General features: G+C 42.8%; 1 protein-coding gene across 2 annotated transcripts in view; it reads right to left on the bottom strand.

Moving 5' to 3' along the window:
- The window catches only part of DNAAF9 (dynein axonemal assembly factor 9), a 160,982-nt gene extending 138,053 nt beyond the window's left edge, over positions 1 to 22,929 (bottom strand). For both annotated transcript variants that reach the window (XR_010909988.1, XM_067468543.1), the window contains exon 1: positions 22,802 to 22,929. Coding sequence is in view for 1 of the 2 variants with exons in the window: in XM_067468543.1 (XP_067324644.1) it covers positions 22,802 to 22,890 (89 nt within the window). In the remaining variant the exon portion in view is untranslated. The remainder of the gene's footprint in view (positions 1 to 22,801) is intronic.
- Positions 22,930 to 24,844: the final 1,915 nt, after the last annotated feature.

Raw genomic sequence — 24,844 nt, 5'->3', positions numbered from 1 at the left:
ACATCTGCCCTTGCGCTTTGCTACTCTGCTGCTGATGATCGTGCCATTACTGCTCAAGCAGGGAGCTTTTGAGATGGTAGAACAGAAGCTCTCCGAAGCTCTAGGTGCTCTTACTGCCTATTACAGGGAATGCCAGCTGATCCCTAACCCATCTAAAACACAGACATATGCCTTTCACCTTAAGAACAGACAAGCATCCCGAGTTCTGAAGATCACCTGGAAGGAATCCCACTGGAGCATTGCAGCGCACCCAAATACCTGGGAGTCACTCTGGACCGTGCTCTGACCTACAAGAAGCACTGCCTGAACATCAAGCAAAAAGTGGGTGCTAGAAACAATATCATACGAAAGCTGACTGGCACAACCTGGGGATCACAACCAGACACAATGAAGACATCTGCCCTTGCGCTGTGCTACTCTGCTGCTGAGTACGCATGCCCAGTGTGGAACACATCTCACCACACTAAAACAGTGGATGTGGCTCTTAATGAGACATGCCGCACTATCACGGGGTGTCTGCGCCCTACACCACTGGAGAAATTATACCGCTTAGTCGGTATTGCACCACCTGACATCCGCCGGGAAGTAGCAGCCAATAGTGAAAGGACCAAGGCGGAGACATCTCCAGGTCATCTCCTGTTTGGGTATCAGCCAGCAAGTCTACAACTTAAATCTAGAAATAGTTTTCTAAGATCTACAGAGACACTCGCTGGAACACCTCAGCAAGCGAGAGTCCAAAAGTGGCAGGCTCAAACCCAGAACCTCAATCAATGGCTGATACCCAATGAGAGACTCCCCCCTGGGCACACAGAGGACTGGGCGACTTGGAAGGCGCTGAACAGACTGCGCTCTGGCACCACGAGATGCAGAGACACCCTTCAGAAATGGGGCTACAAAGTGGAATCCTCGACAGGCGAGTGTGGAGAAGAGCAAACCACTGACCACCTGCTGCAATGCCACCTGAGCCCTGCCACATGCACAATGGAGGACCTTCTTGCAGCAACACCAGAAGCACTCCAAGTGGCCAGATACTGGTCAAAGGACATTTAATCAACTACCAAACTAACAAATTTTGTATTTTGTCTGTTTGTTTGCTTTGTTCTGTTAGAAAAGTAATATAATTTGACTGGTTGTCCTGACACGACAAATAAATAAATATCTGTGGAATGACCAGGTTGAGACAAAGGACTGTTGTCTGCTGGAGCTAGGTGTGAATGTTTCAACTGACCACCTTGATTAGCATTTGATAGCCTGACAGTGCCTAGAGCAAACTTTTGTTGAGAGGTGATTAGATGAACAAAAATGAACAAAATCTGGCTACCAGTATTTAAAAACTCTAAAATTACAACAGCACATCAACAGAGAGGAAACAAACAAAGACATCTAATCACCTCTCAACAAAAGTTTGCTCTAGGCACTGTCAAGCCATTATATGCTAATCAAGGTGGTCAGTTGAAACATTCACACCTAGCTCCAGCAAACAAGAGTCCTTTGTCCCACCCTGGTCATTCCACAGATATATAAACCCTTTTCCTAGTTCCAACAGACCTCACTAACTCTGAGGATGCTTGCCATAGATGCAGGCGAAACGTCAGGAGAGAATGCCTCTAGACCATGGCCATATAGCTCGAAAAAACCTACAACAACCCAGTATTATATTGCATTAATTATGGAGTGTTGTGGCTGCTACTGTTATCTTATGTCTACCTTATCACTACGTCAATATATAAAAAGCACCTGGTATTATTCTGTTATCTGTAAGGCTAAGGAATGACTCAATCAGGCAACTATTCCTGTGATTCAAAATACTTGAAACACATTAGAACCCCACTTTTGTGACCACAATCCAAAGGTGAAAACATATAGGTGTGCTAGGCTGGTTCCAGGCTGCAGGGCAACATAAACTGACTATGCAATTGGAAGAGCTGCATCTTCTTAAAATAGGACAGGCTGTACTTGGAAATGGTAGCGGGCATCACCTTAGCTCTCTAGGCTTCTTATATTCATCAATGATAAGCAGGAGCTGCAAGAAAAATGGGTCAAGGGCTTATTGAATGTCTCCAAAGCTGCTTGCAAAGACCTTCATCTGAAAGATTGCAACCTGGATACTTTGTTGTACCAACACTGCAACTGTCAACCCATAGTACGACACTTAGGCAGAAGATGGAACTATACTTGGGCCAGGCTTTAGCACAGCTGGTTAATCACCAGAAGCAATAGATCTTTCCCATACGAAAGGTTGGGAGTTTGAGCCCGGGGTTGGAGTGAGCACCTGACCTTCAGCCCAGCTTACTGTCCACCTAAGCCAGTGGTTCTCAACCTTCCTAATGCTGTGACCCCTTAATACAGTTCCTCATGTTGTGGTGACCCCCAACCAAAACATTGTTTTTGTTGCTCCTTCATAACTGTAATTTTACTACTGTTATAAATCATTATGTAAATATCAGATATGGAAGATGTATTTTCATTCACTGGACCAAACTGGGCACAAATACCCAATGCAACCACATGTAAATGCTAGTGGGGTTGGGGGAGGATTGATTTTGTAATTTGGGAGTTGTAGTTGCTGGGATTTATAGTTCACCTATAATCAAAGAGCATTCTGAACTCCACCAGCAATGGATTTGAACCTAATTTGCCATACAGAACTCCCATAACCAAGGGAAAACACTGGAAGGGTTTGGGAGTTGTAGTTCACCTTTATCCAGAGAGCACTGTGGACTCACACAATGGTGGATCTGGATCAAACTTGGCACAAATACTCAATATGTGCAAATGTGAACACAGGTGGAGCCTGGGGCAAATAGACCTTGACTTTTGGGAGTTGTAGTTGCTGGGATTTATAGTTCATTACAATCAAAGAACATTCTGAATTCCACCAACGATAGAATTGGCTCAAACTTCCCACATGGAATCCCCATGACCATCACAAAATATTGTGTTTTCTGATGATCTTTGGCGACCCCTCTGACACCCCTTTGCGACCCCCTCAGGGGTCCCGACCCCCAGGTTGAGAAACACTGACCTAAGCAGTTTGAAAACAGCTGTAGCTGTGAGTAGAGAAATTAGGCACCGTTTAAGCAGGGAGGTATTTTACGGCACCATTTTAAAAAAACACTGGTGATCAAAGAACAGGAGGAAAGTCTGTGATCAAAAATGCTTGTCGTCATAGAGAATGGAGCAACAGCACCCCTTGTGGCCAGAATTGAGCATAACCTCCAGGATGCCGAAGTTGGACACATACTTCTATCTGCTTATTTGTCCTGTACGTCTAACAGTATTGAATGTTTGCCTTGTATATGTTCTGTGATGTCCCTGAGTCCCCTTTGGGGTGAGAAGGGCAGAATATAAATGCTGTAAATAAATAAATAAACAAAGTAAATGCCAGAGATAGGATGTGTGAGACCTGGCTTGAAACAGCCCAAGTTAAAAGGACCTAGGAGTCATGCCAGCATGTCCCTTCAAGGCATGGGGGTTCTGTGTGGGAAGTTTGGACCAATTCTATCGTTGTTGGGGTTCAGAATGCTCTCTCATTGTAGGTGCACTATAAATCCCAACAACCACAACTCCCAAATGTCAAGGTCTATTTTCCCCAAACTTCACCAGTGTTCACATTTGGGCATATTGAGTATCCATACCAAGTTTGGTCCAGATCCATCATTGTTTGAGTCCACAGTGCTCTCTGGATGTAAGAGAACTAGGTAAAGGTTTTCCCCTGACATTAAGTCCAGTTGTGTCTGACTCTGCGGGGTGATGCTCATCTCTATTTCTAAGCCGAAGAGCTGGCATTGTTCGTAGACGCCTCCAAGGCCATGTGGCCAGCATGACAGTATGGAGCGCCGTTAGCTTCCCGCCAGAGAGGTACCTATTGATCTACTCACATTTACATGTTTCCAAACTGCTTGGTTGACAAAAGCTGGGGCTAACAGCAGGCACTCACTTGCTCCCTGCATTTGAACCAGCAACCTTTAAGTCAGCAAGTTCAGCATCTTAGTGGTTTAACCTGTTGCGCTAACTAGGGCTCCGAGTTGTAGGTGAACTACAACTCCAAAATTCAAGGTCAATGCCCACCAAACCTGACGGTGTTTTTTGTTGATCGTGGGAGTTCTGTGTGCCAAGTTTGGTTCGATTTCATCGTTGGTGAAGTTCAGAATGCTCTTTGATTGTAGGTGAACTATAAATCCCAGCAACTACAACTCCCAAATGACAAAAGCAATCCCCTTGAAACCCACTAGGATTCAAATTTGGGTGTATTGGGTATTTGTGCCAAATGAATGAAAATACATCCTGCATAGTGGATATTTACATTACAATTCATAACAGTAGCAAAAGTGCAGTTATGAAGTAGCAACGAAAATAATGTTATGGTTGGGCGGTCACCACAACATGAGGAACTGTATCAAGGGGGTTGCGGCATTTGGAATGTTTAAATCAACACATCAGAGTTAGAGGAAGGGGCTGCTTGATCTTTCCAGCTGACAAGAGGAGTTCTTACAAGAGGATAAGCTGCAGGTCTTTGTGAAGAAGTGTGGAGTCACTGGGAAAGCTCCTTCCTGTTTATATGAAAACAGCATCCTGTGGGAAGCCCCGCACAAAAGAAGGCAATTGTGGAGAGTGACAGCTGAGAAGCTCAGAGACTGCGGCCACACAGGGACCGGAGGCACTGCTTTGGAGACAGAAACCACATGCCAACCCAGATTGCACACCCTTGGAGTGGGAGCTAAGGGGAAGACACAAAGAGGAGGAAACAGTGCCAAAAGGCAACAGTAGGAAATAATTATCTCATATGTATATCTGTTTCATTACAACGCAAAAGTAAGCAAATGTGGAAGGCAAAGGGGATCCATCAATCTTTCCATCCCCTGCATCCCCATCATCAATAATCAATACTAGCTGTACCCGCCACACGTTGCTGTGGCCAACCTTCCCTCCCTTTTTCTCTCCTTTCTTTCTCTCCTTCTAAGATACAGAATGGGGGATGATACAGAATGGGGGACAATGCCTGGCTCGAGAACAGTACGTGTGAAAAAGATCTTGGAGTCCTCGTGGACAACAAGTTAAACATGAGCCAACAATGTGATGTGGCGGCAAAAAAAGCCAATGGGATTTTGGCCTGCATCAATAGGAGCCTAGTGTCTAGATCTAAGGAAGTAATGCTACCCCTCTATTCTGCTTTGGTTAGACCACATCTGGAATATTGTGTCCAATTCTGGGCACCACAATTCAAGAGAGATATTGACAAGCTGGAATGTGTCCAGAAGAGGGCGACTAAAATGATCAAGGGTCTGGAGAACAGCCCTATGAGGAGCGGCTTAAGAAGCTGGGCATGTTTAGCCTGAAGAAGAGAAGGCTGAGAGGAGATATGATAGCCATGTATAAATATGTGAGAGGAAGCCACAGGGAGGAGGGAGCAAGATTGTTTTCTGCTTCCTTGGAGACTAGGACGCGGAACAATGGCTTCAAACTACAAGAGAGGAGATTCCATCTGAACATGAGGAAGAACTTCCTGACTGTGAGAGCAGTTCAGCAGTGGAACTCTCTGCCCCGGAGCGTGGTGGAGGCTCCTTCTTTGGAAGCTTTTAAACAGAGGCTGGATGGCCATCTGTCAGGGGTGATTTGAATGCAATATTCCTGCTTCTTGGCAGAATGGGGTTGGACTGGATGGCCCATGAGGTCTCTTCCAACTCTTTGATTCTATGATTCTATGATTCTTTCCCTCCCTCTTTTTCTTTCCCTTCTTTCTTCCTTTTCTAGTTGTTAACTTTCCTCGCTTCTTTCGCTCTTTGGTTCCATCCTTCCTTGTCTCTTTTCATGACGTTTCGCCTGCATCTATGGCAAGCATCCTCACTACCTCTGAGGATGCTTGCCATAGATGCAGGCGAAACATCAGGAGAGAATGCCTCTAGAACATGGCCATATAGCCCGAAAAAAACTACAACAACCCAATTTAGGTACTGCTTTATGTGGGAAGGCTAATTGAACTAATTTACGATACCATAAAACCTTCCAGCAACGTGTGGAAAAATGAGGAAGTACTCCATCAAGGACACGGTGTCACAAGTGGACAGTGAAGCAACAGCTCCCCCTGTGGCCAGAATCCAGCATACCATCATGAAGCCAGAAAGCTGGAATGTTAAACTGCCTCTGTGTCTGTCTGTATATGTTATAGTATTCCCCACGTCCAAAGTACCCTGATCCTGAAACACAATCACAGGCTGAACTCCAACAAAAAGCACCTAGGAATGATGATATGTAAAGGTAAAGGTCCAGTCATGTCCAACTCTGCTCATCTCGATTTCTAAGCCGAAGAGCCAGCGTTGTCCATAGACACCTCCAAGGTCATGTGGATGGCATGACTGCATGGAACGCTGTTACCTTCCCACAGAAGCGGTACCTATTGATGTACTCACATTTCCATGTTTTCGAACTACTAGGTTGGCAGAAATTGGGGCTGACAGCAGAACCTGTGACCTTTCAGCCAACAAGTTCAGCAGTTCAGCGGTTTAACCCATTGCGCCACCGGGAATGATGATGAATAGCTCAATTAAAAATGCTGAGATGTTACAAAGTGTGACCAGAGGCTTATGGCAAAAAGAAGCAGCAAAATGACAACACTGCCATCCAAATCTATAATGCAACCACATTTGGAACAACTCTTGAGCAGTTCGGGTTGCCAAGCCTCAACTAAGGTATTGCAGAATTCAAAAAAAGGTGCAGCTTATAGAATTCGGTATGACAAAAGGAGAGACTTATCTCTTTTGTTGCACAATATTATAACCCAGAATCATCCAAACCAGGACAATAACTGAGAAAATTTCTCAACAGAGCATAGTCCAGCTCTGACCTTTATTTACCCAAAGCATGGTGATTGCCTCCAATATTGACCCTCACTGCAATCAGATAAGGCTATGAGTGGGTAGTAGAAACAATGCCTATACAATCCCTCTAAAATCAGAGCCGCCTATATATGTCTGAATGCAAGCTGAAAGAGAACAATGAGATGAGAAGGCTGTTGCCCCCAGGAACTATTTTACTTTGCTCTGGTATCTAGAGAAAAACAGGATAGAGAGCTAGAAAGACATTTGGCCTGATGCAATACGGTTCTTCTCATGTTCCCTTATCTGAATGCCTTAAGCAAATGAGTCAAGCCATATACAGACATTTCACTGGTGAATCCCAGTTCCTTTTTGGTGGTGGAAGCTCAAAAGACTTATTTTGCATAGAATTGTGGAAAATATAGACCCCTGTCTGATCCCACAGCAAGCTGGCTTCAGGAAAAGCAAAAGCTGCACATCGCAAGTGCTGAACCTGACTTAGCACATAGAAGATGGCTTTGAAAGGCAGCAGATCACAGGAGCTGTCTTCATAGACTTGTCAGCAGCCTATGAGACTGTGAACCACCGCCTCCTCCTGAGAAAAATGTATAATATCACAAAGGACGACCACCTCACCCGCCTCATAGGAAACCTGCTACAAAACAGGAGCTTTTTTGTTGAGTTCCAGGGCCAGAGAAGCAGATGGCAGAAACAGAAGAACGGCCTGCCTCAGGGGAGCGTGCTCGCTCCATCCATGTTCAACATCTACACAAATGACCAGCCACTGCCAGAAGGGACAGAGAGTTTCATCTATGCTGATGATCGTGCCATTACTGCTCAAGCAGGGAGCTTTGAGATGGTTGAACAGAAGCTCTCCGAAGCTCTAGGTGCTCTTACTGCCTATTACAGGGAATGCCAGCTGATCCCCAACCCATCTAAAACACAGACATGTGCCTTTCACCTTAAGAACAGACAAGCATCCCAAGCTCTGAGGATCACCTGGGAAGGCATCCCACTCGAGCATTGCAGCGCACCCAAATCCCTGGGAGTCACTCTGGACCGTGCTCTGACCTACAAGAAGCACTGCCTGAACATCAAGCAAAAAGTGGGTGCTAGAAACAATATCATACGAAAGCTGACTGGCATAACCTGGGGATCACAACCAGATACAGTGAAGACATCTACCCTTGCTCTGTGCTACTCTGCTGCTGAGTATGTATGCTCAGTGTGGAACACATCTCACCACACTAAATCAGTAGATGTGGCTCTTAATGAGACATGCCGCATTATCACGGGGTGTCTGCGCCCTACACCACTGGAGAAATTATACCGCTTAGTCGGTATTGCACCACCTGACATCCACCGGGAAGTAGCAGCCAATAGTGAAAGGACCAAGGCAGAGACATCTCCAGCTCATCCCTTGTTTGGGTATCAGGCAGCATGTCTACGATTTAAATCTAGAAATATTTTTCTAAGATCTACAGAGACACTCGCTGGAACACCTCAGCAGGTGAGAGTCCAAAAGTGGCAGGCTCAAACCCAGAACCTCAACCAATGGCTGATACCAAATGAGAGACTCTCCCCTGGGCACACAGAAGACTGGGCGTCTTGGGAGGCCCTGAACAGACTGCGCTCTGGCACCACGAGATGCAGAGCCAATCTTAAGAAATGGGGCTACAAAGTTGAATCCACGACATGCGAGTGCGGAGAAGAGCCAACCACTGACCACCTGCTGCAATGCAACCTGAGCCCTGCTATATGCACAATGGAGGACCTTCTTGCGGCAACACCAGAAGCACTCCAAGTGGCCAGATACTGGTCAAAGGACATTTAATCAACTACCAAACTTGCAAATTTAGTGGTTTGTCTGTTTGTTTGTTTGTTTTGTTCTTTAAGAAATATAATACAATTGACTGGTTGCCCTGACATGACAAATAAATAACCTCAGATCGAGCTGATCAGTTCTACTACTAATATTAATGAGACTATTCCCAATTTGCACAGGTATATTTTATAGCACAATCCTGCTAAGCCTGGAATTGTTTTCCAGTCTGTTCTGCCGGATATGTCAGCAGTGGCTGGAGGAATTAACAGAATCAGTCTGGGAAAAGGAACTTGTCATTGATCTATGGAAGCGATCACCAGAAATGGTGCTACATTCATTAGCGTTGCACCCAACAATTTGGGCTTCCTTGTCAATTATAGAACAACAAAAGTTACGTCCATTGGAAAGAATGCAAGAAGTTGGGAAAAAGGAGATCCCATCAAGCCAAGTATTATTGGAATGAATCAGAAGAGAAAGGGTTACTACAGGTTGTTGTTGTTGTTCATTTGGTCAGTCGTCTCCGACTCTTCGTGACCTCATGGACCAGCCCACGCCGGAGCTCCCTGTCGGCCATCACCACCCCCAGCTCCTTCAAGGTCAGTCCAGTCACTTCAAGGATGCCATCCATCTTGCCCTTGGTCGGCCCCTCTTCCTTTTGCCTTCCACTACAGGTTGAGCGTCGCTTATCAACAATTCTGAAATCCACAACATGCTAAAATCCAAAACTAGCCACATGAATGGCGGAGATAGTGAAAGCACTGCTGTCTGGTGGTTCAACTTACACAATCCTTGTTTCATGCACAAAATTGTGAACAATACTGTGCAGAAAATTACATTCAGGCTATGTGTATAAGGTGTATATGAAGCATAAACAAATGCCAGGTTTACTGTATTGTCTACATGTATAAAGTGTATATGAAGCATAAACAAATGCCAGGTTTTGACTTGGGTTCCCTCACCAAGGCATCTCATTATGTATATATATATGCAAATACAAGTATAAGAAAAGAAAGAAAAAATCCAAAATACTTCTGGACCTTTTTTAATATGTGACACTCAACCTTAATTAACTGATTTTACAGCAAATATAGTAATCTCCCAGTTAACTGGCACTAATGGGGACTGGCCGATGATAGATAAATGTAGTTTCTGGTTATTGTCGAAGGCTTTCATGGCCGGAATCACGGGTTGCTCTAAGTCTTTTGGGCTGTATGGCCATGTTCCAGAAGCCTTCTCTCCTGACATTTTGCCTGCATCTATGGCAGGCGAATCACTGGGTTGCTGTAAGTCTTTTGGGCTGTATGGCCATGTTCCAGAAGCATTCTCTCCTGAAATTTTGCCTGCATCCATGGCAGGCGAATCACTGGATTGCTGTAAGTCTTTTGGGCTTTATGGTCATGTTCCAGAAGCATTCTCTCCTGAAGTTTCACCTGCATCTACGGCAGGCGAATCACTGGATTGCTTTTGGGCTGTATGGCCATGTTCCAGAAGCATTCTCTCCTGAAATTTTGCCTGCATCCATGGCAGGCGAATCACTGGATTGCTGTAAGTCTTTTGGGCTTTATGGTCATGTTCCAGAAGCATTCTCTCCTGAAGTTTCACCTGCATCTACGGCAGGCGAATCACTGGATTGCTGTAAGTCTTTTGGGCTGTATGATCATGTTCCAGAAGCATTCTCTCCTGAAGTTTCACCTGCATCTACGGCAGGCAAATCACTGGATTGCTGTAAGTCTTTTGGGCTGTATGGCATGTTCCAGAAGCATTCTCTCCTGACATTTTGCCTGCATCTATGGCAGGCGAATCACTGAGTTGCTGTAAGTCTTTTGGGTTGTATGGTCATGTTCCAGAAGCATTTTCTCCTGATGTTTTGCCTGCATCTATGGCAGGCAAATCACTGGGTTGCTGTAAGTCTTTCGGGCTGTATGGCTATGTTCCAGAAGCATTCTCTCCTGACGTTTCACCTGCAACAATGGCAGGCATCCTCGTGTCATAGATGCAGGAGAAACATCAGGAGAAAATGCTTCTGGAACACGGCCATGAAGCCTGAAAGACTTACAGCAACCTAGCTTGAGACTTACTATTAAAAAAAGGCCCCGCTAATACCCCATAATGTACCATACCATAAAGTGTGCATTGACTTGAAATGTAGTAATTAAATGTAAACAAAGACAAACTTAACTTACTGTAACACAGGTTGACTATTTTACTATATTATAAAAAAAACTATTTTTTTCTGCTGGTTGCTTGAGAGTTCCGGTTGCTTGAGAGTTCCAGTTGCTTGTGTTTCTACTAACTGAGAGTATACTGTACTACATTTAGGTACTGTGTCTTTTGTTGCACTGTAATCATTTTGTTATCTCTCCCGAAACAAAGAAATATATTTGTTTACTTCGCGAGAGCTGTCTATATTCAGCAGATTTGTGTTGGACGTCCTTTAAGGAGCGCTGAAAATGTTCTATTCCTTCCCTTTGGCGCACTGCCAAGGCTTTTGGTCGGCTGTGCGCCAAGCCCCAAAGACCCCTGATCAGCCCATTCATTTCGAAGGATTTGGGAAATAACCGGAGAAAGGTTATCTTGGGATTCTTCTCCCCTTGGAGCCAAGGATCCGTTAAAGCGGTTTGCAAGCCTCTCTTGCAACCCAGGAAACATGCATTTTTTCTTCTCCTTCCTGCTTTATTTGAATTGAACATGGACCGTTAAGCTAAATGGGGAAAACAGAAAGCAATGCCAAGGAGAAGTGGGAGGAGAAGAATGCAAACGGATGACATTTTTAAGAGGAGGGCCCTGCAGATATGCGCAGCTATGGCAAAGACGTTTCTCCAGAATGACATTCCCCGGGTAGCTCCGAATCCGGGGCTCCGTTTACTCCGTTTCCAAGGTCATTCATTCCTGCAAGCTAATGAACTACTTTGCAAGCCGTGCATTTCATTGCGAGCCTGCAATCGTCACACCACACAAACAAATGCACACATGATCTTGCTTTGTTTGTTTGGTATAGCCACTCAAGAATATATTAGCAATATTTTCCCCACACACATACACACAACAGCTGCAGCAAAGAGAGCCCTGCAGCCAATTCCTTCCTCCCCCCTCCACAACTGCATTTGTGACTAATTCAATTTGCGACTGCACAAGGAAAAGGAATTTAACCTCCGCAGAGTCAGCCATGTAAATACACTGCAAACAGAAAAGGCACTATTCTTTGTGCTTGCCTTGGGAGGGCTCGAGAGAGAGGCATGCGCACACACGTCCCACCACACACCCTTCAAGACGTTCCCATCTTGTTCCTGGCTAGAAAAAATGAATAGAAAGAGAAGACGTTTACACTGTTGGCAATGTTTTTTGTCCTTCTCTCCCTTTGTGTGCATTCTATGTATGCATTCACTCACTCATAAGATCTGAAGGTGCGGTGTAATTTATTTCACACCCCTTATTGTCTCTGCTGTAGAAGGCTTCAACCATCTTCCTGCAATTATATTGAACAGCTTAACTGTGTCTCCTATTACAGTTCATAATACAGCCCCGCAAATATTGATTCAACAGCCAACTCAGAGATGGAGGGGAAACAGGCACTGCTTCTGAAGGATTATGTATCAGGCCTGTAGCGAGGGGGTGGTTTTAGGGGTTCAACCCCCCCCCCCCGAAATGTTTCAGATTTTTTTTTAAAAAACCTGGTATACTCATGAATTTTAACTGGTTAACCAAATCCCCATGCTAAGTCTATGAGATGCAAAAAATTAAGAGTCCCTCCAGAACTGTAAGCACTATCTCAAGCAAATATTGACAATTTATTCACACTGTCATTACTTGCAGCAATAGCCGATGTAGTGAAGCAACCAAGTTGGGGATGTGTGTGTTGAATGCTCTCATTAAGGAGACCAGACTTGGTGGAGGTGGTTGACAGGGGCAGAGCTGCAGGCTATTGAAGGCTGCTCTGCCCCCCTTCAGCGTGAACTAGGAGGCAGGTTTCAACCTCCCCCCCCCCCCCCCCGAAATTTTCAACCCTCCCCGAAATTTTCAATCCCCCCCCCCCCCGAAATTGTCAACCCTCCCCGAATTTTTTTTCTGGCTACGGCCCTGTTATGTATTATTTATATAAAATATTTATATTCCGCCCTTCTCACTCGGAAGGGGACTCAGGGCGGAGCACAGCATATACACGGCGACTAAATTGATCAAGGGTCTGGAGAACAAGCCCTATGAAGAGCGGCTTAGGGAACTGGGCATGTTTAGCCTGAAGAAGAGAAGGCTGAGAGGAGATATGATAGGCATGTATAAATATGTGAGAGGAAGCCACAGGGAGGAGGGAGCAAGCTTGTTTTCTGCTTCCTTGGAGACTAGGACGCGGAGCAATGGCTTCAAACTACAAGAGAGAAGATTCCATTTGAACATTAGGAAGAACTTCCTGATTGTGAGAGCCGTTCAGCAGTGGAACTCTCTGTCCCGGAGTGTGGTGGAGGCTCCTTCTTTGGAAGCTTTTAAGCAGAAGCTGGATGGCCATCTGTCAGGGGTGATTTGAATGCAATATTCCTGCTTCTTGGCAGAATGGGGTTGGACTGGATGGCCCATGAGGTCTCTTCCAACTCTATGATTCTATGATTCTATGATTCAATGCCGGGACAGAGATTCACATACAATACATAATCGTTAAAAAACATTTATCAAAATATTAAAATATGCCATTTAAAACTGTCCTAGTCATCCGCGTCAAGTCTAATTGGCCTGGTCATCTTTCCTACTGCCGCTTGACTGCTCTGTCCCGAAAGCTTGGTCCCACAGGCAAGTTTTTACCATCCTTCTAAAGGACAGGAGGGAGAGGGTCGACCTGATCTCACCAAGAAGGGAGTTCCATAGCCAGGGAGCAATCACCAAGAAGGCCCTGTCTCTCGTCCCCACCAATCGTGCCTGTGACAATGGCAGAACAGAAAGCAGGGCCTCCCCGGAGGATCTTAATCTCCACGATGGTTCATAGGGGTAGATGCGTTCGGACAGGTAATTTGGGCCGTGGCCGTTTAGGGCTTTATAGGCCAAAGCCAGCACTTTGAATTGTGTCCGGTAACAAACTGGCAGCCAGTGTATCTGGAGTAACATGGGAGTTGTATGCTCCCTGTATGCCGCCCCAATTATTAACCTAGCTGCCTGTCGTTGGATTATTTGACGCATCCGAGCAGTCTTCAAAGGCAACCCCACGTAGAGTGCATTGCAGTAGTCTATCCTAGATGTAACAAGAGCATGGACCACCATGGCCAAGTCTGACTTCCCAAGGTACGGGCGCAACTGGGTATAAGTAAACATAATAATAATAATAATAATAATAATAATAATAGTGAAAGGCAGTCAAGAACCAACACTGAGCGAAGTCAAGAGTAGTAAACTGCTTCAAGTGCAAAAGACAAAGAGTGAATACCATAAAAATACAATGCAGAGCAGAAGAGAAAGCTGGCCAAAGATGGCTCTCTCTCCATGGACAGTTCCTGGGGGAAATTGAGAGCCAAATTAACAAAGAAAAAACATGGCTGTGGGTCACAAATGGAACTCTGAAAAAGGAGACAAAGGAGGGCCTGATTCTGGCAGCCCAAGAGCAAGCCATTTGAACCAATGCCATCCAAGCCAGAATTGAAAAGTCGACAACAGGTCCCAAGTGTAGACTCTGCAAGGAAGCAAGCGAAACAATAGATCCCATCCTCAGCTGCTGCAAGGAGATGGCGCAGACAGACTACAAGCAGAGGCACAACACCGTTGCTCAGAAGATTCATTGGAATTTGTCCCACAAATACCATCTGCCTGCAACAAAGAACTGGTGGGATCACAAGCTGGAAAAAGTTGCAGGGAATGAACACGTGAGGCTACTCTGGGACTTTCGAATCCAGACAGACAGAGTTTTGGAGCATAATACTCCTGACCTCACGATTGTGTTAAAAAACAAAGTATGGATCCTTGATGTCACAATCCCAGGTGACAGCAGGATTGCAGAGAAACAACTGGAAAAGCTGACACAATATGAGGATTGAAAAATCGAACTGCAAAGACTCTGGCACAAACCAGTCAAGGTGGTCCCAGTGGTGATTGGCACACTGGGTGCAGTGCCTAAAGACCTTGGCCTGCACTTAAACACAATCGGCGCTGACTAAATTACCATCTGCCAGCTGCAGAAGGCCACCTTACTGGGATCTGCACGCATTATTCACCGATACATCACATAGTCCTTGACACTTGGGAAGTGTCGGACGTGTAATCCAATACAACAACCAGTATAGTGATCATGTTTGCTGTGGTCTCATCTTGTTGTGTTTCAAATAACAACAACAACAACAAGTGATCCAATACAACAGCCAGCAGAGTGTCTACTGTGGACTCATCTTGTTGTGTTTCTAATAATAATAATAATAATAATAATAATAATAATAATAATAATGGTCATTTCCCTTTAAGGCAGTGTTTCTCAACCTTCCTAATGCCGCGACCCCTTAATACAGTTCCTCGTGTTGTGGTGACCCCCAACCATAACATTATTTTTCTTGCTACTTCATAATTACAACTTTGCTACTATTATGAATTGTAATGTAAATATCTGATATACAGGATGTATTCTCATTCACTGGACCAAATTTGGCACAAATACACAACATGCCCAAATTTGAATACTGGTGGGGTTGGGGGGGGGGGATTGATTTTGTCATGTGGGAGTTGTAGTTGCTGGGATTTATAGTTCACCAACAATCAAAGAGCATTCAGAATTCAACCAATGATGGAATTGAACCGAACTTGGCACACAGAACTCCCATGTCCAACAGAAAATGCTGAAAAGGTTTGGTGGGCATTGACCTTGAGTTTGGGAGTTGTAGTTCACCTACATTAGAGAGCACTGTGGACTCAAACAACGATGGATCTGGATCAAACTTGGCATGAATACTCAATTTATCCAAATGTGAACACTGGTGGAGTTTGTGGAAAATAGACCTTGACATTTGGGAGTTGTAGTTGCTGGGATTTATAGTTCACCTACAATCAAAGAGCATTCTGAACCACACCGTTAGAATTGGGCCAAACTCCCCACACAGAACCCTCATGACCAACAGAAAATACTGTGTTTTCTGATGGTCTTTGGCACCCCCTCCGACACCTTCTCATGACCCCAAGGTTGAGAAACACTTCTTCAAGGTCTTCCCAAAGCATATCTCCATTTCAATGACATCTTCCCACAAAATAACTACAACTTAGTCCTCCATGTCTGCAAGGTACCAGGAGCCGGGATGTCTAGTTTGGAGACGAGAAGGCTGAGAGAGGACATGACAGCCAGGTTGAAGTATTTCAGAGGATGTCCTATTGAAGAGAAATGAGCAAGGCTTGCTTTCGAGAGACCAGGAAACGGAACAATGGGTAGAAAAATACAAGAAAAACTAAACATTAGGAAGAACTTCCTAATGTTTAGTTTGTCTGATGGCGGAATAACCTGCCTGGGAGTCTGGTGGAGTCTCCTTCTCTGGAAACTTTCAAGCAGAAGATGGATGGCCATCTGTCAGGAGGGCTTTACTGTGGCAGAAAGGGGTTGGATGGCATAGCCTTTGGGGTTCTACCACCTCTATGATTCTGTGTATAAATCCAAACCAATAAATCTATATAACTAAAAATGTAATGTTCGTTTGTGGGATTAACATAACTCAAAAACCACTGGACAAATTGGACATCAAATTTGGACACAAGACACCTATCAGGCCAACGAGTGACCATCACTCAAAAAATTAATTTTTGTCATTTGGGAGTTGTAGTTGCTGAGATTTATAGTCCACCTACAATCAAAGAGCATTCTGAACCCCACCAATGACATAATTAAACGGAATTAAACCAAACGTGGCACTCCCATGACCAACAGAAAACACTAGAAGGGTTTGGTGGGCATTGACCTTGGGTTTGAGAGCTGTAGTACACCTACATCCAGAGAGCATTGTGGACTCAAACAATGATGGATCTGGACCAAACTTGGCACAAATATTCCATATGCCCAAATGGGAACACAGGTGGAGTTTGGGGGGAAACGGACCTTGACATTTCGGAGTTGTAGTTGCTGGGATTTATAGTTCACCTACAATCAAAGCGTATTCTGAACCCCACCAACGACAGAATTGGGCCAAACTTCCCACACAGAACCCCTATGACCAACAGAAAATACTTAAGGCCACCCAGTCCAACTCCCTTCACCAGGGCAAGAAAACATCATTAAAGCTCTCCTGACAAAGAACCACCCAGCCATAGATGTAGATAGATATATATGATTCACACACACAGAGATATAGTATCATATATTTGAAAGGGACCCCCTAAAGAAGGACAATTATATGTTGCATGTTCCAGAGTAGGCAAACCAGACACTCTCCACATCAACACTGACAAAGAAAGAGCAAGAAATACTGTTTACCCACAAGCAGAAAGAAATTACATATATTAGAAACCAACACTTTCTCATTACTTCATTCTCCAGATCACCAAACTGGGCCACAGCAACACGTGGCAGGGGATGGCTAGTATATAATGAAATGTCAGTTCCTTATTAAAGCTTCCATTTTTCCAGCATGTCTCCAGATTTCCGAAGCTATCACATCCCAAAAGATAAGTTCTGCCTACCTCATTAAAAGGGATGGGACAATTCTCCCATTTTGTCTATTTTTGGCCATCAACACCAGTTTGCTTCTCTGTGCCACAAACCATTTGGCAAAGGCTTTTTTTCCTTTTCTGTCTCACATCTCTTCCATCTTCAGGATCACATGCATTCATTCACAATTTAGTCTCTGTTCTGATTTGCAAGGTGAAAACAATGCAACTTCAGAAAAGACCACTGGCTTCCCACGACACTAGCAGAACACCCAGTAATCAACACAGACACCCCAACACTTCCCACTTATGGCCTTCAAAGAGTATATTTCCATGCATATTTCCAAAGCCATACAGTCCTCTTTTGGGCCTTTGGAATACGTAGGACGCATCTCCACTGTAGACTTAATGCAGTTTGACTTCACTTGAAAGTACCATGAACCCTGGGAGGTGAAGTTTGACAATAGATATCTACATAAAAACTCCAACCATCACCCAAGTCTTTCGCCTTCCAAACCAGAGAGCGTGCTGCCTCACCAAACTACAACTCCCAGGACCCCACAGCATTGAGCCCCAATCTCCCAATCCAATTTATCATGATATTCCTTCCAACAATTATTTACTTTTTATTATTTCGGATATTTGTATCCCGTCCTATCTCAACCTCTGAAGTTACTGAAAAAATAGACCCATGTATGATCCCACAGCAAGCTGGCTTCAGGAAAGGCAAAAGCTGCACATCGCAAATGTTGAACCTGACTCAGCACATAGAAGATGGCTTTGAAAGGCAGCAGATCACAGGAGCTGTCTTCATAGACCTGTCAGCAGCCTATGATACTGTGAACCACCGCCTCCTCCTGAGAAAAATGTATAACATCACAAAGGACTACCACCTCACCCGCCTCATAGGAAACCTGCTACAAAACAGGAGCTTTTTTGTTGAGTTTCAGGGCCAGAGAAGCAGATGGCGGAAACAGAAGAACGGCCTGCCTCAGGGGAGCGTGCTTGCTCCATCCATGTTCAACATCTACACAAATGACCAGCCACTGCCAGAGAGTTTCATCTATGCTGATGATCGTGCCATTACTGCTCAAGCAGGGAACTTTGAGATGGTAGAACAGAAGCTTTCCGAAGCTCTAGGTGCTCTTACGGCCTATTACAGGGAAAACCAGTTGATCCCCAACCCATCTAAAACACAGACATGTGCCTTTCATCTCAAGAACAGAGAAGCATCCCAAGCTCTGAGGATCACCTGGGAAGGAATCCCACTGGAGCATTGCAGCACACCCAAATACCTGGGAGTCCCTCTGGACCATGTTCTGACCTACAAGTAGCACTGCCTGAACATCAAGCAAAAAGTGGGTGCTAGAAACACAGTATCATACGAAAACTGACTGGCACAACCTGGGGATCACAACCAGACACAGTGAAGACATCCGCCCTTGCTCTGTGCTACTCTGCTGCTGAGTATGCATGCCCAGTGTGGAACATATCTCACCACACTAAAACAGTAGATGTGGCTCTTAATGAGACATGCCACATTATCACAGGGTGTCTGCACCCCACACCACTGGAGAAATTACACTGCTTAGCCAGTATTGCACCACCTGACATCTGCCGGGAAGTAGCAGCCAATAGTGAAAAGACCAAGGCAGAGACATTTCCAGCTCATCCCTGTTTGGGTATCAGCCAGCACGTCAACGACTTAAATCTAGAAATAGTTTTCTAAGATCTACAGAGACACTCGCTGGAACACCTCAGCAAGCGAGAGTCCAAAAGTGGCAGGCTCAAACCCAGAACCTCAACCAATGACTGATACCAAATGAGGGACACCCCCCTGGGCACACAGAGGACTGGACGACTTGGAAGGCGCTGAACAGACTGCACTCTGGCACCACGAGATGCAGAGCCAACCTCAAGAAATGGGGCCACAAAGTGGAATCCCCGACATGCGAGTGTGGAGAGGAGCAAACCACTGACCACCTGCTGCAATGCAACCTGAGCCCTGCCACATGCACAATGGAGGACCTTCTTGCGGCAACACCAGAGGCACTCCAAGTGGCCAGATACTGGTTAAAGGACATTTAACCAACTACCAAACTCACAAGTTTTGTATTTTGTCTGTTTGTTTGCTTTGTTCTGTTCTGACACGACAAATAAAACCCCCAAATCCTTCAAAATAATCATTATACCATTACCCTCCCCCCACATTTATACTCCCCACTTGTTAAGGAGGGGACCTTCCCCCAATTTAACATGACATATCCAACACTAACGAAAGGGGAGGGGGATCCTTCAATATTCACACAAAATTGGGCAGCACCTTCAATGTACCTTCTATCTCCTTCTCCCACTTTTGTAAGTAGGACACCACCCAATTTGAATATATCTAACTACATTCAACACTCACAAAAGGTAACCCCCCTTTTCAAAAGGAGGACCCCTCCCCAATATAACATTATATTTAACAATGGCAAGTGGGGGCTATCCTTCAATCCCCCAACCCACATCTTATCTATCCCCTTCTCCTAATTGACACCCCTACTACTGACACCCCAAAATGTAAGTACATTCAACAATGACAAAAGGGAGCCCCCACTTTTCCAAAGGAGGACCCCCTTCACAATATAGCACTGCATTTAACAATGCCAAAGGGGGGCTATCCTTCAATCCCCCAACCTGCATCTTATCTATCCCCTTCTCCTCATTGACACCCCTACTACTGACACCCCAAAATTTAACCACATTCAACACTGACAAAACGGAACCCCCACTTTTCCAAAGGAGGACCCCCCCCAATATAACATTGCATTTAACAATGGCAAAAGGAGGCTATCCTTCAATCCCCCAACCCACATCTTATCTATCCCCTTCTTCTCATTGACACCCCTACTACTGGCACCCCAAAATTTATCTACATTCAACTCTGACAAAAGGGAACCCCCACTTTTCCAAAGGAAGACCCCCTCCCCAATATAACATTATATTTAACAATGGCAAAAGGAGATTATCCTTCAATCCCACAACCCACATTATATCTAACAATGCCAAAAGGGGGCTACATTTCAAGTCAACCCCCCATATATCCCATTCTCCTCATTGACACCCTTACTTCTGAAAGGGGGACCACCTCCCCAATGTAAATTACATTATTTAATAATTGCAAAAGGGGTTTTTTTCAATCCCCCATACTTTCAGGCCAACTTATATCTTATCTATCTCATTCTCCTCATTGACACCCCGACTTCTGAAAGGGGGACCCCATTCTCAATATAACAGTATATTTAACACTGTCAAAAGAGGGCTATCCTTCAATCTCCAACTCCTTCAAGCCAACCAACATCTCACCTATCTCCTCCTCCTCATTGACACACCTGTTTCTGAAAGGGAGACCCACCCTAAAATTGAACTACATTCAATCCTAACAAAGGGGGACCCACTCCCCAATATAACACTGTATTTAATAATGGCAAAAGGGGGCTCTATTTGAATCCCCCAACCTTTCAGGCCAACCTACATCTTATCTATCTCCCTCTCCTCATTGACACCCCTATCTTTGAAAGGGGACCCCCTCCTCAATATAACAGCATATTTAACATTGCCAAAAGGGGGCTATCCTTCAACCCCCCAACCCACAACTATCTATTCCCTTCTCCTCATTGACACCCCGACTACTGACACCCCAAACTTTAACTACATTCAACACTGACAAAGGGGAACCCCCACTTTTTGAAAGGGAGACCACCTCCCCAATATAGCATTGTATTTAACAATGGCAAAAGGGAGCTATCCTTCAATCCCCTAACCCACATTATATCTAACAATGACAACCCCCATAAATCCCTTTCTCCTCCTTGACACCCCTACTTCTGAAAGGGGGACCCCCTCCCCAATATAACAGTATATTTAATATTGCCAAAAGGGGGCTCTATTTCGATTCCCCAACCTTTCAGGCCAACCTACATCTTATCTATCACCTTCTTGCATTGACACCCCAACTTCTGAAAGGGGGACCCCCTCCTCAATATAACATTATATTTAACAATGGTAAAAGGGGGCTATCCTTCAATCCCCCAACCTACATCTTATCTATCCCCTTCTCCTCATTAACACCCCTACTACTGACACCCCAAAATTTAACTACATTCAACACTGACAAAGGGGAACCCCCACTTTTTGAAAGGGGGACCCCCTCCCCAATATAACAATGTATTTAACAATGGCAAAAGGGGGCTCTATTTGAATCCCCCAACCTTTCAGGCCAAGTTACATCTTATCTATCCCCTCATTGACATCCCTACTTCTGAAAAGGGGGACCCCACCCCAATTCAACAATAGCAATAATATTTTATCTCCCCCTTCCCCTTATTTACATCCTGCCCCTTTAAATAGAGACTCCCCTACTTTCAACATTTTCCCCAAAAATGTCAATTAACAACAACAAAGGCCTAACTTTCAATCCCCACCCTCCAAAATCCAGAACAATTTCACCCCCTTTTTCTTTATTTGGATACTGTCCCTTTAAATATTCCCCCTTTTATCTCCCCTTTCCCTTATTTACATCCTGTCCCTTTAAATAGAGATTCCCCTAATTTCCCATTTCTCCAAAAAATGTCACTTAACAACAACAAAGGCCTGTCTTTCAATCCCACCCCCAAAATCTATTTCACCCCTTTTTTCTTTATTGGGGTACTGTCCCTTTAAATACTCCCCCTTATTTACATCCTGTCCCTTATTTATAGAGATTCTCCTAATTTCAACATTTCCCAAAAAATGTCAATTAACAACAACAAAGGTATATCTTTTAATCCCACCCCCAAAATCTATTTCACCCCTTTTTGCTTTATTTGGATACTGTCCCTTTAAATACTCCCCTTCCCCTTATTTACATCCTGTCCCTTTAAATAGAGACTCCCATAATTTCAAAATTTCCCCCCAAAAAATGTCAATTAACAACCACAAAGGCCTGTCTTTCAATGCCACCCCCAAATCTATTTCACCCCTTTTTCTTTATTGGGGTACTGTCCCTTTAAATACTCCCCTTCCCCTTATTTACATCCTGTCCCTTTAAATAGACTCCCCTAATTTCCACCAAAAATGTCAATTAACAGCAACAAAGTCCTATCTTTCAATGCCACCCCCCAAATCTATTTCACCACCTTTTTCTTTATTGGGGTACTGTCCCTTTAAATACTCCCCTTCCCCTTATTTACATCCTGTCCCTTTAAATAGAGACTCCCCTAATTTCCCATTTCTCCAAAAAATGTCACTTAACGACAACAAAGGCCTGTCTTTCAATCCCACCCCAAAATCTATTTCACCCCCTTTTTACTTTATTGGGGTAGTGTCCCTTTAAATACTCCCCTTCCCCTTATTTACATCCTGTCCCTTTAAATAGAGGCTCCCCTAATTTCCCCCAAAAATGTCAATTAACAACAACAAAGGCCTATCTTTCAATCCCACCCCCAAAATCTATTTCACCCCCTTTTCCTTTATTGGGGTACTGTCCCTTTAAATCCTCTCCCTCTGAGGCTATTCCCCCCATAGAGAGAAAGAGCAGCCGGAAGCTGACCTGACAATGGGCTGGGCTTTGGCGCGCCCCCTCCTGGCGGGGCCGTTCAAGTGCAGGAAGGGGCTCCTGGGTGGGAGGAGCAGCGCCATTCTGCCTCCTTCCTCCTCCGCCGCCGCCTGGCTTCTGCACCAGCAACGCCTTCCAACAGGGGAGAACGCCGGGAGGAACCATTCCCTCAGCAGCTGGAGGGGCAGACAGCAAAATATAGCACAAAGGGAAATGAATCAAAAAGTCCTAATTGACCCTCTCAAACTCTTAGGCGTTAATTAGGACTAATTTAACCTTCACACTATGAATTTAGGTATATTTCTTTATTAAATTATCCAGTCAGGAAGTAATTCTTCTGTCCCCCTACCCCCCTTCAACTATTTTACAATGGTACAGTCCAACAAGACCAGCTGTTCCAGTAGACTGAGAAAGAAAAAGAAAGGGAGGAGCCAATTCAAGGTTTTGGACACGCCCCCTAGCAACCTGGCGCGCCCCTCTTGGCAACCGTTGCCCGGCAACGGGAATGCCCCGCCCCTTGGTGGTTTTTTTTGTTGTCACTCTGGACGTTGCTTAGCAACGGAAGGAATAGCAATGAATAATAATAGGATAATTATTATTTTAAGGAGAATAATAGTATATATATATATATAATTTATTTCTATTTCTATATTATTTTAATATTATTTCCATATTATTTTATATTTTTATATTATTTTAAGCATAATAGTATGATAATTATTATTTTAAGGAGAATTATATATATATATATATAATTTATTTCTATTTCTACATTATTTTAAGAATAATAGTAACATAATTATTATTTTAAGGAGAATAATAGTATATATATATAATTTTGGTCATATGTCTGATCAAATAAATAAATATTATATTATATATAATTTATTCCTATTTCTATATTATTTTAAGAATAATAGTATGATAATTATTATTTTAAGGAGAATTATATATATAAATATATAATTTATTTCTATTTCTATATTATTTTAAGAATAATAGTGTGCGTGTATATATATATATATATATTATTCTCCTTAAAATAATAATTGTCATATTATATATATATATATATATATATATATATATATATATAATTTCTAGTTTTATATTATTTTAAGAATAATAGTATGATAATTATTATTTTAAGGACAATTATATATATATATATATATAATTTATTCCTATTTCTATATTATTTTAAGAATAATAGTATGTGAATTATTATAATTTATTTGTATATTGTTTTAAGACTAATAGTATGATAATTATTATTTTAAGGAGAATTATATATATATATATATATAATTTATTTCAATATTATTTTAAGAATAATAGTAAGATAATTATTATTTTAAGGAGAATTATATATATATAATTTATTAATATTTCTATAATATTTTAAGAATAATAGTATGTTAATTATTATTTTAAGGAGAATAATAGTATATATATATATATAATTTATTTCTATTTCTATATTATTTTAAGAATAATAGTAAGATAATTATTATTTTAAGGAGAATAATTGTATGATAATTATTATTTTTAGAAGAATCAGACATATATTTATATATATATATATATAATTTATTTCTATTTCTATATTATTTAAAGAATAATAGTATGATCATTATTATTTAAAGGAGAATTTTATATATATATATATAATTTTGGTCATATGACTGATCAAATAAATAAATATTATATTATAATTTATTTCTATTTCTATATTATTTTAAGAATAATAGTATGATAATTATTCTTTTAAGGAGAATTATATATATATATATATAACTTATTTCTATTTCTATATTCTTAAAATAATATAGAAATAGAAATAAATTATATATATATATAATTTATTTCTATTTCTATATTATTTGAAGATATATAATTTCTATTTCTATATTATTTTAAGATATATATATATAATTTATTTCTATTTCTATATTATTTTAAGAATAATAGTATATATATATATAATTTCTATTTTTATATTATTTTAAGAATAATAGTGTGATGATTATTATTTTA

This window comes from Anolis sagrei, chromosome 5 (assembly GCF_037176765.1).
Source record: "Anolis sagrei isolate rAnoSag1 chromosome 5, rAnoSag1.mat, whole genome shotgun sequence".
Lineage (NCBI taxonomy): Eukaryota > Metazoa > Chordata > Lepidosauria > Squamata > Dactyloidae > Anolis > Anolis sagrei.
Note: the sequence above shows the minus strand (reverse complement) of the source record. Positions and strands in the feature narration are given on the sequence as shown.